This window comes from Mangifera indica, chromosome 19 (genome assembly GCF_011075055.1).
Source record: "Mangifera indica cultivar Alphonso chromosome 19, CATAS_Mindica_2.1, whole genome shotgun sequence".
NCBI classification, from domain to species: Eukaryota; Viridiplantae; Streptophyta; class Magnoliopsida; order Sapindales; family Anacardiaceae; genus Mangifera; species Mangifera indica.
The window spans coordinates 4,301,797-4,319,763 of record NC_058155.1 but is presented as its reverse complement, the minus strand read 5'-3'; the positions used below and the strand labels follow the sequence as shown (position 1 = coordinate 4,319,763).

The 17,967-nt window shown below is 30.7% G+C and overlaps 2 protein-coding genes across 3 annotated transcripts; one reads left to right on the top strand and one right to left on the bottom strand.

Moving 5' to 3' along the window:
- Positions 1–9,093: 9,093 nt before the first annotated feature.
- On the top strand, positions 9,094–12,780 carry LOC123202687 (uncharacterized membrane protein At4g09580-like). Its single transcript, XM_044618713.1, has 5 exons — positions 9,094–9,566; positions 10,285–10,555; positions 10,640–10,810; positions 12,090–12,223; positions 12,300–12,780. The coding sequence occupies exons 1-4, from the start codon at positions 9,286–9,288 to the stop codon at positions 12,219–12,221; spliced, it is 855 nt and encodes a 284-aa protein (XP_044474648.1). The 5' UTR covers positions 9,094–9,285; the 3' UTR covers positions 12,222–12,223; positions 12,300–12,780.
- Positions 12,781–13,663: 883 nt separating this feature from the next.
- Positions 13,664–17,697, bottom strand: LOC123202942 (50S ribosomal protein L21, chloroplastic-like). 2 transcript variants are annotated; one of them, XM_044619088.1, is made up of 5 exons: positions 17,357–17,695; positions 16,260–16,340; positions 14,925–15,026; positions 14,719–14,793; positions 13,664–13,941 (listed from the first exon to the last, which is right to left on the bottom strand). In XM_044619088.1, exons 1-5 carry the CDS (start codon positions 17,639–17,641, stop codon positions 13,861–13,863), a joined length of 624 nt encoding a protein of 207 aa, XP_044475023.1. In that variant the 5' UTR covers positions 17,642–17,695; the 3' UTR covers positions 13,664–13,860. The 2 variants fall into 2 exon arrangements, with proteins under 2 accessions (XP_044475023.1, XP_044475024.1); XM_044619089.1 differs by lacking the exon at positions 13,664–13,941 and adding an exon at positions 13,975–14,355 and having other exon boundaries at positions 17,357–17,697.
- Positions 17,698–17,967: the final 270 nt, after the last annotated feature.

Genomic DNA, 17,967 nt, shown 5'->3' with positions numbered 1-17,967 from the left:
ACACTCATTTATATACTTAAAATTGGCGCGTAGAATTTTATTATTTGGATTTTTAAAATTTTACAAGGGAGAATTTGGGATTAGACTACCAGACCTTGGGTGGGAATAAGTCTTTCCTTCAATAAATGTTTTTGATCATTTTCAAGCAAAGCGGTCAAGCAGACGCTTTAGAAGTCTATAACGAACAGTGAATTACTTTTCTTGATAATTTTTCAACAAGTGATGGCCCCATGACAGCTAACCTCTACCAATTAAAAAAATTCAAGAAAGTGAAATTAGTTGGAATTTGATTTCTCAAGTCAGGCCACTACTCTCTTCCTATATGTATGTAGGCATGTTAATCTCTTTGTTATTAATAAACAAGCAAGAAGAATGCATAAATGGCTAGAACTATTATTAGTTCTTGTTCATATAGTTGTTCCTTCCTTCTGATCATTATGTTCGTTCTCCTATTTAGCCCTTTGGCGACTTCTGATGTCTCTCAACGCGGTCCTGTTCGTCCAATTGAGGTTCCTCCAAGCAACCCTAGGCCTCCTGGTCCATCAATAACAAATCTTCCATCGACAATCCAAATGATGCCACAACAATCATTTGAATTGATTACACAGCTACAAGTAAAAGGCTCTCGTATGGTACTATGATTCTTGTCACTTGCAAAAAAGGTACACTGTAAGACTATCACGTTACAAGTAATTAGTTTTTGGTTGTATGTCATAAACTAGTGTGTTTCTCACGCATACATATCAGTAATGAATAAAGAGGGATGAGGTTATAAAGCTTTATCAAAGGGTAGTCTCTCAGTAATAAATGGCATCAACTTATTACAAAATACACTACTTGCCATTATAACAAGTATTATCTCTATCATTTCCGCATCACTTCTTTGTAATCACTATAGCTTGAAGGGGCAGAAGGCAAGAAAGCAGAGAAGCTGCGAGGTCCTTTAGGAATCTAAAAAGAAAATATTGTTTTGTGATAAAAAAATTTGTCCGACTTAACTGATGAAGATTTTTTCAACTGATTGCCACTAACAACTAGTAAGGAGTGATTTCAAGTCCACAAGGTAAATAGTTTGAGAAACATAGTCTATGTTCTTGAAGCTAGCCTCATATCAAAATCATGTATATCACAATCTCCACAACAACTCAACAATACTAATAAGTTTCTTATTATACATATAACCATCCTCCAAGAATTCGCCAATAACAGATGAAATAAGTACACTCTTCCTTATTTTTTGATAACCACTATCATATTATTACTCATAATTATTACGTTTATCCAAATATAAGTCACTATAAAAATGAACAGGGCGTTGTTAAAATAATACATGTTAGTTGTGGTCACAATTCATTAACACAATTTATGTATTTATGTTAATAATACATGTGACTACATATTTGGTAACTCATGCAGTGGAAAATATAAGCATGCATCAAACGTAAAGAGGGTAGTCAATTTTTACATAATTCAACCATAAAGATAGCTCATATCTATGAAACCAAGCTTAGAAATTTCAAATCCACTGTAACCAAATTAATGAATACAACTGAATCATTCAACAACAAATCAATAGAGCATAAACTTAAAAATTAAACTTTGATTAACAGAAAGTTATACAGATTGAATAAGAAAAGGAGCATCCCATTAATTTTTTAGTTAAGCATCTAACTTAGGTGAGAATGTTCAAACTCCCTTTGAACATTTAACCGAACTCCCTTCAATTTGAATAAGGTTGAAATCCCTTCAATATGTAGTCATGGATTTTTTTGTCAAAAAATATTTTGTAAAAAGTAAGTAAGAAAGACTGAATGGAAGAACCCTAAAATACTAGCACTTCAATAGTTAAAATACTCAAGTTATTAAAAAAAAAATGCAGTAGAAGGATAGTTTATATACTAAACTTCATGCCACTTATTTATGGCACTTGCCAAAATGGAATAAAATACACTCATCCATTTGTACAGACAAAATAGAAAGTACAATGTATCTCAAATGTAGTACATTAATAACTAATTTTTATCAAATGTCACGGATATATTTATATAAGCATTGTGATTAGAAAGTGCATGCAATTTGCACAAAAAATATCACAAGTTTATTATTTACGTTATGGTTTATCGATGAAGGGTTTATAGTCTTCCCATTTGAAAAATCAATGAAGAAAGTCGTAGTAGGTAACAAATAAAAATCTTAACCTTAGATGATTCAACCTTATAAAAACCTGCTCAATATTTAAAAAACTCCGCCTACAAACAATTAATTAGACATAATCAACTTAAGACAATATGTATAGACACCCAAGCAGACTAACTATTTAATAAGAATGTTCATCATAGATCAAACTGAGTACTTGACCGTAAATCCTAAACTAAAAATCTTGATACAACCAAACATATAGTCCAAGAAACAAACAAAGCAACCAGATAGATAAAATAATGAACACAACCAAACACTCAACTACAAACCAAACATATGCTCTAAACAAAACAACCAAATAGTTAAAAAAAAACAAAGAGTTTGAATTTTTACAAGTTGTTTAAAATAAACGTCCCTTGAAAACCAGCATAAAAAAGTTTCAAAAAAAAATTCAGAATAACTTAACGCAATTCCCCCTTCTGCTAATCACTCCATTCTTCATTCCTTCTACTTCCTTAACTCTTTCTACCTATCTCCTCCCCATCTTTGTTCATTGGACTGACTCATTTGTTATTGCTAGATCATCTTCTTGGAGTTGTTCCTTCTTGGTGTTGGGTCTTCTTGTTATAGTCTTATACCTTTTTCTAGTGACTTTCCTAAGGACTAGCACGATTATTATAGAGCCGCCGAAAAACAACAAAAGGTCGTACAAAGAACACATAGAATCATTCATGACATGTAGGACTATACATGATAAATGACTGCACAGAAGAGTGTATTGTTGTTTTGGAATGTGAAATGATGATGATACCCATATAGCAACCTGTGGTCGTGAACATAAGGGAAGAAGACATTCATGAAGTGGGCATGAACAATTGTTCAAAGAGAAATACAATCATGCATGAAATCACAATTATGAAAGACCGTTAGCGAAGGAATCATTCACACAAAGAAGAAGTGCATGCCTGTTCACTCAGAGCTTATGAACACGCAACAAAGTATTAGTTGAATGGACGTTCATGTATTATGTTAATCCGTTTACAATGATGTCTTATAAAGTTTCAAGAATGCATAGGGTGTGCAATAGTGCCAAACCATGGCAAGAACATGAACATAAGTTAGGGCATTAATATGACAAAAGTTTAAGGGTTAAAGCGAGATAAGAGCCAAAGTAGTGTATTTTAGTTGAGCATAGTTTTTATGAAAACACACCCTAACATGGTTTGTCATGAGACTAGATTTTTATGCATATTTTCCCAAATTTAAAATGTAGCCATGTTTTGTAACTGATCCTATAGGGCACATGGGAAACTAGAAATCCGTAGTATCTGCATAGGACTTTACCTTGTAGGACAAATGAGGACTAGGATACTCGTAGTTTCTATTTTATGAACAACCATTAAAACATGTTTCTCATGACAATTTTATTATACATGTTTCCTGTTAAAACAATTTTTATTAGATATGTTTTTGCTTAGCATATAATGTGCTCAAAAGCTTCTACAAATATTTTCTTATTTTACACCCATAACAAAAACAAAAAGCTATCTTTAACTTCCTAATTAGGATACTTCAAATTATACGAATTTTTTTATTAAATTTGAATATGAATAAGCTATTAGAATCTTGTTTCAATTAGGAATTCCTTGATTCTGGTAGTTTAAATGTAGTTTCTTCTCTATAATACTTTAAATATAAAAGAGCATTTCAGAGATAAAAGAAACATGAATCGACATAGAAAAAGAGATGAATTGACATAGACTCATATTCAAACATCGAGAGCATTTATTTCTCATTGCATACTCAGTATAAGATACATATCAACTAATAGCCACACTCATTGTATACTCACGATAAGGATCCAGGGGAGTGGTTCCTTAGTGACCAAATAGGACATAGTTTGATTTGAGAGTTGAGTTATATAGCCTAGTTAGCCTTAGAGTACAGTATAAGCACCAAAAGAGTACTCAGGACCCGTCATCGCTTAGTAGGGAATGCATTGCCAACTTCAGATGATAAAGTTTAGGGTCAAGATTTAAGGCATTTTAAGGAATCCAATAAACGTGTCTATTAAGTTCCTATTTACTAAGTGTTCTTATCACTCATCCCCTTGTTTTTTTTATATACAGGTATAAGTGATCATGATGGTTATGGGACGAATGGTGGTTAGGGGAAGTAGAGTTAGAGGGCATTTTCGTCAATGTAGCATTTATTAGACTTTTAATTACTTTCAATTTTATTTTGGTTGAGATGTTAGACTATACATTTTTATAGGTTTTTATTTGATGAAAATCTTTTGTTACACTTCCGGATTTATTTTTAACAACAGTATTTTAGTAAATTTTTGACAATTTTAATAAAGAGATTATTTCAAATATTTATTGTGTTCTTATTGCTTTATAATAAATGAAAGGGCAAATGACTATTCCCCCCCAAGGTTTGGTGCAAACTCAAGTTTCCACCTCATTAACTATCGAAAATCTAAATACTTACCTTTTTTTTTTAATTTCACTGTTACTATAAGAGGTAAATTGTTATTTAATAAAAATATTTAAAAGAATCATAAATTCATTACATTTTCCCCCCAGGTTTAAAAACTAACAATTCCCCACCCACCTTCCCCTCACCTAAAGTTTGGAAAATAACTATTTTCCCCTTAGGGTTTGCATTTTTCCTTTGTCACTTTTCTGGCAACTGAAGCTGACCAACTCCACCCTCCCATCTCTTGAATGACAATTCGTCAGCGAGGCACGAATTCATGCAACACACAGATTTGTGCATTGCACAAATCTGTGCCTCTCCAATGAATCGTCAATCAACCTCCTGTCAGTTGACAATTTGTTCCCTTTTGAAAGATGAAAGGGTGGAGGTTGGTCAGTTCTTGTTGCCAGAGAAGCAGCAAGGGAAAATGCAAACCTTAGGGGGGAAATAATGATTTTTCAAACTTTGGGTAAGGGGAAGGTGGGGGAAATGTGATGAATTTAAAATTTTTTAAATATTTTTATTAAATAATGATTTTACCCCTAATAGGAACAATGAAATTGAATAGAATAGTAAGTATTTGGAATTTCAATAGTTAACGAGTGGAAAGTTGAGCGTGCACCAAACCTTGGGTGGGAAATAGTCATTTGGCCTAAATAAAATGCTTAAAATAGTCAATTTAGTGACGCTTCCCTTCAGATGGTAGCACTTTTAGAGAGGGGTGTTACACATAGGCATGTGGTCTTCCCACACGATCATGCAACCTAAAATCACAAACATAATATTAGTCAAGCATAATTAAGAACAATTATGAGTCAACAGATAAAAATAACCTTGGACATATTTGCGGGTATTATATATCATAAACAGTGTTGTGTCTACCTCATGCCTGCTAGCCAACCCTATGAACAATCCTCATGAACAATGCATATGAACAATACTGTGCCTACCCACTTACTATTTCCAAAAAAATCGAAGTAATTTTTTTTTTAAGTAATTCAATCTAAAAAACTAGACATTTTTTTCATTCAAATATAAATTTGATGTAAATAAATCATGTCTATAACAAAATTAACTACAAAATAACAAGAAAAACAACAAACAAAGTAGGATTTATCACTACATAAAAGAATCTCAAATTTTTATTTTCAAATCTTCAAACCATACAATGAAATGCTACTTAGATTAAGATGATTTTGATGTAAAATTTCTTTGATTTTGACTTCATTTTAAGATGAGAACATAAATTAAAATAAGTATGAAAGACTATGGTTATAAAGGTTGGGGATAAAGGTAAAACAAATATGAAGATGAGGTCTTGGCTTTATTCATATAATACATAAAAAAGTGAATTAAAATTGTCTTACAGTACTTAAAAAAAAGTTAAATTATTCATCTCTGTTTCTTTATTTCATGTGGATTGTGCAATGTCCATGTTTAGTGAATGACCTCAGGCCGAAATATTAGAAGAGATAATGCATTACTTTTTCCCACCTAATATTTGACCATCAAACACTTTTTCCACTTGTATTGACATAAATAACATTTTTTTTACTCAAAATCAAATTTTATTAACAAAAAACCAGTATTACGAATTAAAATTATCATTTTATCTATACTATTTTATTTTTTTAAAATTATTATATAACCCTAAATCAACAAAAATTAAAAATAAACATTTTATATATCTATATTATACAAGAACCCACTTATTGCATTTTCTTTTCACCCTCATCTTTTCTTTTTCTTTTCATATAGATAGGAGTATCAATGATGTGTAACCGTATGTTTGGGGGCAAACTAAAATTTTAAAAAAATTAGAGTTGATAATAAAAATTTTAGGGAGTTTTGAAAATTCAAAAAAGTTCAAGAGTGTTTTTGAAATTTGAAAATTTTAAAATGTCTTCAGTGATTAAAAAAACAATTATACCCCAAAGATTTGAGCAAAATGTAATAAAATTACAAATTATTAGAACTACAATAGCATTTTCAAATTATATGAGAGTTTGCAAAAGATTTCAATGATTTGTAACAAACCCACTTCAAATCAATAAAACTATACATGTACACTTTTGATAAACAATTAGAATACTCAAATGATTCGTCATTATATAATTGGATAATTATGAATTAAAGATAAAGTAACACTCAATCATATGATGATATATCATTTATGTAAATAAATTACGTACCAAAAGTATATACACATAACATTTTTTTTTTCAAATTATATAAAAACCATTGATTTCCCTTTCCTTTCTTCCTAACTCTCTCCTTTCTCTCTTCCTATAAATAAGAAACACTTATTTCAATGACATATAATTGTATGTTGAGAAACAAATTATAATTTTGAAAAATTTTAAAGGTGTTAATAAATTTTTAAAGAAATTTTGAATGCAATAATATTTGAACTCAACTTATATGATAGTAATTTTTAAATTTTATTTTAATTTTGCTTATTAATAATTATTTTTAATTATAATATTTTATAAAAGAAAAAATAGAAAAAAAATTGAAAATAATAAAAAAAAGGAAAAAAGGTAAAATCATTTAAGTTGTTAAAAATTTTAAGAAATAATTTAAAATATTCTTTTCATTTAGTTTTAGTTGAGCTCTAGCTTAGGTACCATGGTTCAAATTCTATAGTAAAAACGCATATTATTTGTGTTCTCATTTAATTTATTAAACATAATGAAAAGAATTTTTGAATCTAAAATATATTAAACGCGTATTTAATGTCAAATTGGATTTTGTAAGAGTATACATAATTCAGTTCAAACCATAAAACTGAACCAAACCGCTTAAAAATTATAATTTGGTTTGGTTTGATTTATAAAATGGTTCAGTTTTGGTTAGAATTTTTTAAACCGTTTTTTTAAATTCAGGTTATGGTTTGAGTAATTTTTAAATCGAACCAAACCGTAAACCGTATTTTAAAATATATATATATATATATATATATATATATATATAAGTATATTTGACAAAATTTTTAATAAATAATTAGATGTACAACTTATTTTTTCATAGACAAAATTTTTTAATAAATAATTAGATGTACAACTTATTTTTTCATATCTATTTTGTTATTTTCTATATATATATATATATATATATTTTATATTTATTTTATATATGTATATTATGTTTTAGAAAACTATAACTCAACTAATTTTATTAAATGATATATATATATAAATTATTTTAAAATATTTAAACTATAATAGTCAAATTTTGTATCATATAATAATCAAAAACTCAATTTACCATATTTGTATTATATTATATGATACATCTTTTAAAAATTAAAATAATAAATTACTAATAAAATATTATAATTAAGACATCATCATTTTGAAAAACATCGCAAACACCTTTAGTATTTTAAAAATTTTTATATACACCCCTAATGCATTCATTTTCTCTAAAAAAATGTATCAATTCGTATAAGAAATATGTATCATATCATAAGATATATATTATATCATATGATACATTTATTGATCGTATTAATTCAATATACTTTATGATATGTATCATTTTCTATTTATATCGTATCATATCGTAGGATATGATATGTATTGTATATCGTAAGATATTGATAATTATAGTTTAAACCATAATTTAAATCGGATCAAACCGTATTTTTTCAATTTAGTCTAGTTTGAAATCTAAAATGATTTAGTTTGATTTGAAAATTTTTCAAACAATTTTTTTAGTTTAGTTTGAAAAATCTTCCAAACCACCCCAAATCAGACCATGTATATCCCTAGGATTTTGCTTAAGTATCTTCAATTAAATATTTTTTTTGGATGCTCTAACAACTTGTGTAAGAATTTTTACTACTCTCAATGTTAGTCTTGGTTGTTTATATGTTTATTGAAGAGCTTCTATATGCATATTTTGATGATAAACCTTTTTAAAGTGCATAGTACTATACTCTTTAACCTATTTAATCTATCATATAGTCTACTTGATATAAATTTGGAATTCATTTATAATAGTTATATATTATTTTAATATTACGAGCATGTATCTTGTCTTTGAGTCTCAACAGAGTTTTTATTGAGAGTCTTGAGATAATAATTTGAATTTTAATTATATATTATGTTATTTAAGTTTAATAATTAATTAAATATTTTACATTTAAATTATTATATTGATTTTTATTAGGAGATTCATAAAAATACCAAAATTATTATTAATATTATCATATTTTTATAAACGTATTATTAATAATGTGTCATATTAAATTCGTATATATAAGTTCTGTATTTTTTTTCATATATAAATTTTATAAGCATTTTTTTTACGAATATCTTTTTTTATTATTCGTTGTATTATACTTATATAATTTTTACACTTTTTTGTTCCTATATTTACTAGCTAAGGTTTGAATATACCATCTTTCTGTCTGTTTGGTTCAAATCTAACTCAGAATGTATATAGGTAATTAAAAAAAATCTAAGGGACGATTAAAAATTAACCCAAGAACTATAAACACAAATATTCAAAATAAGGAGAAAAAACAAAGTCAAATCTTCCTTCTCTCTCTGGTCCTCGATTTAGATTTCTTCTTCTCACTCTGCTGTTTCTAGGGTTTACAAAAATTGCGAAATTATCAATGAGTCTGAGTCGTTAATTCGAGAACAAACTGATACTGAAATGGCCGCGGCGAGGAACGTGAACGTGGTGATTGGCGACGGCTTGAGGACACTGAGAGACGAGGAGAATGGAACTGGCAAAGCTAGAGAAGGAGAAGAATCGCCGACGGCGAAGCGCTTCAAATCGGATAGATTTCCTCTTACACGGTGGGAATTCGCGGCGTTTTTTGCTGTATTCATGTTGTTTTCGAGCGGTCTCTTCTGTGTTTACCTCACAATGCCTCCTGCTGAGTTTGGAAAGCTCAAGCTCCCACGCACTGTCTCTGATCTTCGGTCGCTGAAGTATGTTACTGTTTTTTCTTGATTTTCAGATCGTTTAATTGTAATCTGTGCGAGTTTATTTTAAATTATACTGTAAATTGATGATTTTAAGAGACAATTGAGCTGATTTTAACCTGAAAATACTCCAGGCAATCACTAATTTAAATGTACACTCGTGAAAATTTAAATTTATGTTAATTTTTCTTCTTAAATTCGTCAGGTTTAGTTTTTAATGCAGAATTTTGACAGGGACTAGGTATTTACACCCAGAAAATATTCTGGACACTCATTGTGCTAAATCTCTTCTGCACTTGATTGTGATATTGATTTTTTTTATTAACTATGTTAAACTTTGACCTGAGTTTTCGCTGACATTGTATTTTATGCTTGGGCATGAGTTTATCAATTTTATATCGTAATTATTAAATGGAAATGCTCTTAAGTTGTGTCCTGAGTTACCATTTCAAGTGTTATACATGTATATAACAAATTGATGCTATGACTAGTGTGGTAAGATCTTGCATATGATGACACATTACTTGGGAAAATAAATGGTTTAATACTTGGGCCGTGTAGCTCTTTAATAAAAAATTAAGTAAAAAAATCTTACCTTTAAAACTTTTATAATGGATGTACTTTGAAAATTGCTGCTGAGAGTGGATTTTTAGGCTGCAAATTGTGCTGCCCTTTATGAGAATGTTTAGGGCATAATGTTAAAGGAAATTGTGTTTTGGTTCAGGAATAATCTTGCAACGTATGCAGAGGATTACCCAGCTCAGTTCATTCTAGGATACTGCTCAACCTATATCTTTATGCAGACATTTATGATTCCTGGAACTATTTTTATGTCATTGTTGGCTGGAGCTCTTTTTGGTGTTGTTAGAGGTCTTATGTTAGTTGTATTCAATGCTACTGTGGGAGCTTCTTCTTGTTTTTTTCTCTCTAAGTTGATGGGCAGGCCTTTGGTTGGTTGGTTGTGGCCTGAAAAATTAAGATTTTTCCAGGCAGAGGTACTTTCTTGTTTATTTGATGTTATCTTCATCTTTTGTTAATTATTTTCTGTTTAGTTAGGTTTCATTGATGGTGGGTTTCAGATAGCAAAACGAAGGGAAAAGCTGCTCAATTACATGCTATTTTTGAGGATAACTCCAACATTACCCAATCTTTTTATCAATTTGGCGTCTCCTATTGTTGACATACCGTTTCCTATTTTCTTTTCTGCAACATTGATTGGCATAATCCCAGCTTCCTACATCACTGTCAAAGTAAGTTTTTCAGTATTATCTTCAGAGTTACATCTCGTCATTTTATCGTGTCTTTCCTTTTTACAATTCCTCTTTCATGGTAATGAAATTTTTATTTTACAGCCATATATTCAAAAGCAAAGAAGCTATTATTTCTTGTGTGAAAGCTTTTACAACACTGATAGGGTGGCCAAAGTATTTTCTGACTGAAGGAGTTGTATACTATAAGACAGTTATGCATCTTTCTAACATGCTGTAGAAGCATGCAATTACAGAGCTTTAATACCTACTGGAATTAAAAATAGAAACATGCAATTCTTGAGAATTAATGAATGACTTTTGGAAAGTGAGTTTGCTGAAACAAAGCTTGCAAATTTAAAAAAGATGGTTGACTAGTATTGAAAAAGATATTAAGAGAATTGGACAACAATCAATTAGCTCATGACAAGAGATGAAGGCTGTGTAGGAAAAGATTCATCTCAATTGATCATGATGATACTTTAAGTGATAAACTCACTAAGTTAAGCAGGCCAACATGCTAATTTGAGTATATACAAAAGCTTGATGAGTTAAAGACTAGTAGTCAAATCATTGAAGACACACGAGACTTGCAAAATTTAAAGCTGGTTTGAAGAAAAAGTGACCTGGAACATGCTTTGGAACCAATATCTATTTCTGTTAATTCGAAAAAAAGAGTGTTCAAGGAGTTTTCATATACAAGCTCTGCTTAACCTTTCTAAAAGTCAAAATCCATTTGGCATCAACTTTGTGTGAATTGATTTAGTGTATACCTTAGTCTTAGAGTTAATGTCCATTTAGTTTGGTAGCATATTGCTCGGGCTGTCAGATGTCATCAAGGGAATTAGGAAGATGTTTCTATCCTCCCTGTTGGTATAGAGGGGTGCATTGGATGATTATAATTTGGCATTATTTATGCTGCCCTCTAACTTGGAAAGGGCAAAGAAGAATTATGAATCAGATTTAACCATTCTTAGGCAGCAAAAGGAAGAAAAGATGTTTTGTGGGACATTGATGAATCATTTTGGTGGCAACAGGCCTTTAGGCTGTAGGAAATGCTGGATTGATGTAATGTTTTCTCTTATTTTATCTTATGGACCCAATAATTTAAAATTATGAAGATGCATATATTATCAATGTAAATTAGCTTTGTCAGTTATTAGTTTGACACAATTACATTAATGCATGCTCTTCTTTTCCTTTTCCAAGTTTGTTCAATCATATATCTTGTTCATGTGATCTCCCCATTTTACTAATTAACCTACTTCTGCTGTAATTTCAGGCTGGTATTGCACTTGGAGATCTCAAGTCAGTCAAGGATTTATATGATTTTAAGACACTGTCTGTACTTTTCCTTATTGGCTCTGTCATCATATTTCCTACTCTTCTAAAGAGAAAGCGAATTTATGAATGAAGGTTGGTGAGGTCCTTCTCATCGTCATATCAAACACAGGCTTACAGTAGTTGATATTTTGACAATTTGAAATTGCAGGATCCGAAAAGGGATAGAGCTATAGCTTTTCAGTGGCAGTTCTTTTTGGCCAAAGCATTGAAGAGGCAGGTCTCCATTGACCACTATATTAAACTGGTTTATTACCCTCTCCTTGAAGGCAGAAACAAAATACGAAGTCATCCGATTGCTTTAATTTTTTTCTTATCCTTTACATAATTTGATTAAATCACCTCCCAATATAGATCATATTGAAAATGGGAGTCTGAAATTTCGTAGAAAAAAATGTTCCTTATACTCTTCTTTATCTGGCCATAGTGCTGCCATCCATTAGTAACAAGGGCAGGAATGTAGTAATCAGCTGTAACAGCACTATGGCCTATCTGTGCAGGTTCTCATTCTGTTGTAACTGATCCATGAATGCGGGCATGGTTGCAAATTGCAGGAAAATATGTGTAAGTATAATATGCTGAAAATTTTGCATTTGATACATAATATGAAGTTATCAAGTAGTTTTTTTTCCTGTGTTTTCATTACAGCTCTTTACATAGATTTGGTCAAGCTAGAAATACTTCATACTTGAAATTTTATCCAGTAATGTTACCGAATTGGCATATTATCGATTTCCCTAAGAACAAATTGGAAGTAGTAACTTGATTTGTAAGAATGACAGTACTGTTGAAGGTTTGCCTTGAGGGCATCGCATTGGGTATCTTTGTTTAATGCAACAGAACTAGAATTCAATTAGGTTATTATTCAGTAGCTACCAGCTTCTCTTGGGACCAAAGGAAAACGTTTGCAAGATCTACAATGATTTTTATGCATGAACATATTGCATCCATTTCAATGAGTTTTCCTTCTCTGACTAATGCATAAATTGGTAATATGAGTTGGATTCAAGCCAATTTAGTTTAAGTTCATCTTTTAATTCATTTCCAACAAACCTTAAACAAACTTAACTTTAACAAGCCCAAGCCTAAGGCTTTTTTGTCGAACTCAAACTTAATCCTGAAAGGTGTTCAATTTGTTAATCTTGGGAGCTTGAAAAAATTTTTTCAAATTGACTAAAAACAACATTATATGACCAATACATGTCACAATCATTTTGATTAATTTTAATTAAAGTATCAAACTAAGTTTAATTTAAGCTCAATTCAATATTATAATTGAATTTAAGTTAAATTCGAGTTTGATTTCTTTCCAATCAAGTCAACTTTAAACTGATTAAAAGAGAGTTTGTTGAGCTCAAACGTAAATACAAGTTTAACTTTTTAAAATTAAACTGAACTCAAACTAATTCAGGACCGATTCCAACCCAAAATGTGATAAGAAAAGCTAAACCCAAAAACAGCCCGTCAAAATATAGAGTAGCAATTTTATCAAATGATTGTGGCATCTCAAGACCATTTTCAGAATGAGAAATTTTACTAAAAAAGAAACAAATATGTCAAAGCCCGTTGAGGCATGGTATTCTATAATTCCACAACTCATTTTGACAAAGATTATCTCCATAGATCAATGTGAGAGTTTATTAATCAATTGAAACACCTAACCTGAACGGTTTTACAAACAAAATCAAATATAAGCAACAGCAAAATGCTTATTATGACTTAAGTGAGTCAAGTGTAACTGCTGGATAATCTTCATAGCCTGTGATACCAGTAATCCTTATCCGCGTATTCGGCTGCAAAATTGGATCATAATCACAATAAAGAACTTCAACGCAAGAACAGATAATATATAAGCATGGAGAAATTTAATCTTCTTGTTGTAAGACTTGGCATATTTCTTCCTATTTGTGGGGGATGACTACAGTGGTACTACAAATATCAGGAGGCTTATGGAAGTTACTACTTTGAACCATTTACATGTCAAACAATATTATGTATACATATTTTTGTGTACACAAATAGATACATAATATATTATCATAAAATTATATGTTATTTTATCTTTAATTCAAACTCATTCAATTACACTATGTACCCATTTGTGTATTCAAAAGTGTGTACACATAATTTTATTATTATATGTCACATGTGAAAACCACAAAGCTCCATGAAGTGTTCCAACAGGCTCACAGTTCATATTTACCTAACTGCAGGTGAAAAAAAGTTACCCTGTAAATGTGTCGGATGAAAGTTTATTTGAAAAAACTATGGAGAATAGTGAAGTAATGGAGTTTGCAATCTAAAAAGCGATAAGTTTGAGATAAGGAACAAGAATAAGAGATGCCAAGGTAAAAAACAACTCTCTGGCAGCAAAGCGTACAATGATTCTTGAAAACCAGAAATTTGATTTTCCTATATTTATTACATAAAAAGTTAAAAAAAAAAAAAAAAAAAAAAACATAATAGATCAGGTAGATAATAAAAGGCACAAGCCATACTTGCATTGATGCAATAAAAACATATTGTAGTTGGTAATTACCAAATGAATTATAAGAGGAAATTTTTAATACCTGTCGATGGCCAATATTTCTCCTATAGTTTTTCTTCCTCTTATACTTGAAGACTATCACTTTAGGGTTTAATCCCTGCAAAAAAAAAAAAAAAAAAAAAAAGCCAAAGGGGAAAAGTACATCGATAAGATGACAAAGGAAAGAAAATTAATAGCAATAATGAAAGTTTAGCACAAAACATCAGAAATCAGAAGGAAGTGAACCACCTGCTCTTCAACTACAGCATGAACAGCGGCATTAGTCACAATTGGTTTTCCAATGTAGGTAGTTGTTTTTGTTCCCACAAGCAACACCTTGCTTAATATAATCTGCACAAGAAAAAAACTTAGACATCCTAGTTACAATAGAGAGAGAAAAGATAGAATCAAGCAATGCTGAAGAAATTACAAATAGAACATGTAACTAACTCTAGGGGCAGCAAGGCAACCATACTGCACACCAACTTCAACCATTGATAAAATTAAATAAATTAAAATATCCTATAGGCACTTTTCAACAATGAAAAACCAGTATGAAATTTATAGTTAAAAAACTTTCATTTGATAGCTCTCCCAAATCCACACAAGAACAAAAGGGCTTAACACATAATGTCTAAAGCAGAAACAGCTGTGGAAATCAAATCAATACGTTAACAAATACTCGGCATCAAACAGGTCTAGGTACCATGTCGAGAATGCTAACCTAAAAGTTTAGGCAGAGATGCTCAACTAGTAAAACAAGCCATACTAACAACTAACCCAACTGACAGGCAATGCATCCATTGCTGCTAAAAGTAACAAGAATCTTTTGGTTGCTTGCTATATGGTAAATCCTCACCTTTGAAAGCATGCATTTTGCTAGGAAACAAGAGAAACACTTAGATTTTCTTCCTTGGAAGATAGAAAATGTCTTACTAGGAAATTCCTACAGAAGTCCAAATAAATATAAAAGCAAAATATATATTTACATAGGGGACCTTGGAAAAAAATAAAAATAGAAGAAAGAAAACATGGGGTCAAGTAGAAAACAGATATGACAGCATAAAGTTTGTGAACAATGACATCAATGCAGAAGACAAAAATAAAATGGTGTTTGCAGCATTCTGCATTGCATAGGAGGAAGAACACCCTCACAAAGGCCTAATACCTAATGCCTAATACCAAACAATAGAGCTCTCCAAAAACCTTATCAACTTTACTAGTTGAACAGAGCCGAAGTCTGTCGCAAAGCACCATTCCTGGCCAACAGATTCAAGAAAGCAACTTGGCAACCTTTTCAGAATCCCTGACTGAGAAGCCCCTTAAATCCAACAGATCTTAAGACTGTACAGCAAAGTTTCTTGACAGTAATGGAGATCCCAGATATCATTATGATTTCCCTTTCCATTTATACCAATGGTTTCTCTGTTGTTACTGATTGAAACATTAAAGATTCTAGCATGGCATCAATGTACAACATGATGAATCACAGAACATAGGGTCAGCAGTTATTCCTTTTGCCATATGAAGCCTCTGACTATGTGCTAAAATCCCAGAAAAAATAGAATAAAACAGAAGACATACCTTATCATTGACATTTGCACCTTTTAGCCTCTGAGTATAGATATACCGACCAGGGAAAACAATATATTGGCGAGATCCAATCTATATAAATAAAGAATAAAGGTACCCAAGTTATAAGACAAAGTCAGTCCAAAAGAACAAATCATAAAACATATAAATAACTGTAAACAATATTATAAAGCACCGGAAACCAAAATATTTTACACTATGTAACACTAAAAATATTAGGAAAAGAAAAAATTTTCATCAAGGTGAACACACCAACACTCCATACATAAATGGATATCTCTGAGCAAACCCAAAACCAGACAATTTTAGAAAAAAAGAATGTTAACAGGGTAATTACAAAGTTCCACTATATCACAAATAAGAATCGAACATATCAACTAAATGTCCACCAGAAAACACAAGATACAATAAAGCAAAATGCCAACTGGAAACCAAAAGTTACTCCAAAATCCTAATCAACAGCCTTAATATTCATGTTTAACAAGAAAATCAATTAAAAAAGTACGCACAAAATATATCGAGTATGTATCCTAAGTCACTGTAAAAAAAGATTAGACTTTTTTTTTTTTGGAGAAAAAAAGATTAGACATTATTACCATTTAGACAAGCACCCATCTGAGTAAACAAACAACAAAATATAACTAATTAAGCATAAAATCATGAAAAAATGTCAAGTCAAGCATTTTCACATGACACAAAATAGTACAAAATACCGTTATATAGGTTATAGCATAAGGATATTAATTTAAAAAAAGGCTAACGCATTGATATGATTAGACATTTAAACAACAAAAACATAAAAAACTATCAAACCAAACATCTCGTACAATTCAAAGAGCACGAATTTGCACCTTTTTATTTTATAGATTACAGCATAAAGCATAAGAGCAAAAGGGTAACACAATGTTATAATATAGACGTGTTACCCATATGGGCAAACAGAACAACAAAAACATAACACAATAAGCTTAAAATTAAAAAAAGAAAAAAGAAAAACAACCAAAGCAACCATCTGGGCACAGTTCAAAGAGCACAAAAATGAAATCTTTGCCAAAGTTATCAGCACAAAGATGTAAAATTTCACTGACCATAACAACAGCAAAGATTTCTTCACGTTTGGGCTTCTTTTCCTCGGGGGCGGGGGCTTCCACAACGGGGGTGGGTTCGGAGTCCGAAACGGCGGGTGCTTCAGAGGCAGAGCATTTGCTAGCAAAGGAAAATGTGGGTTGTTTTGTAGTTGAGAACAGAAGAGAAGCGGGGAGTTTTGGTTTAGAAAACGAGAGAAGCGGGGGAGAAATTTTATTTGAGATTTTGCAGAAAGAAGAGAAAGAGGAACAGAGAGCAAGAGTAGTTGTCGAAGAAGAAGCTGCCATTGTTTGAAGAGCGAGTTTTCAGCTCCCCTGAGAAATGTGATTGAGAAACTCATCCTATCTATCGTCCTAGTGTTTCTATTACATGTGAAAAGGACGAATATGCCCTTCCACGTCATTTACAATAGTAATTAGATTAAAAAAATTATTAATTACCATTTATTCACTGAAAATATTAAAATAAATCTAAAAATTAATTATTTAATAATTAGGGTATTTTCATTTTTTTTATAAATATTGTGCTTTGTCAGTATGAAAAATTGTTGTCTAAATTTTGTTTACTTTTATCCATTTTCATATAATTCTACTTAATTAAATACGTTTATGAA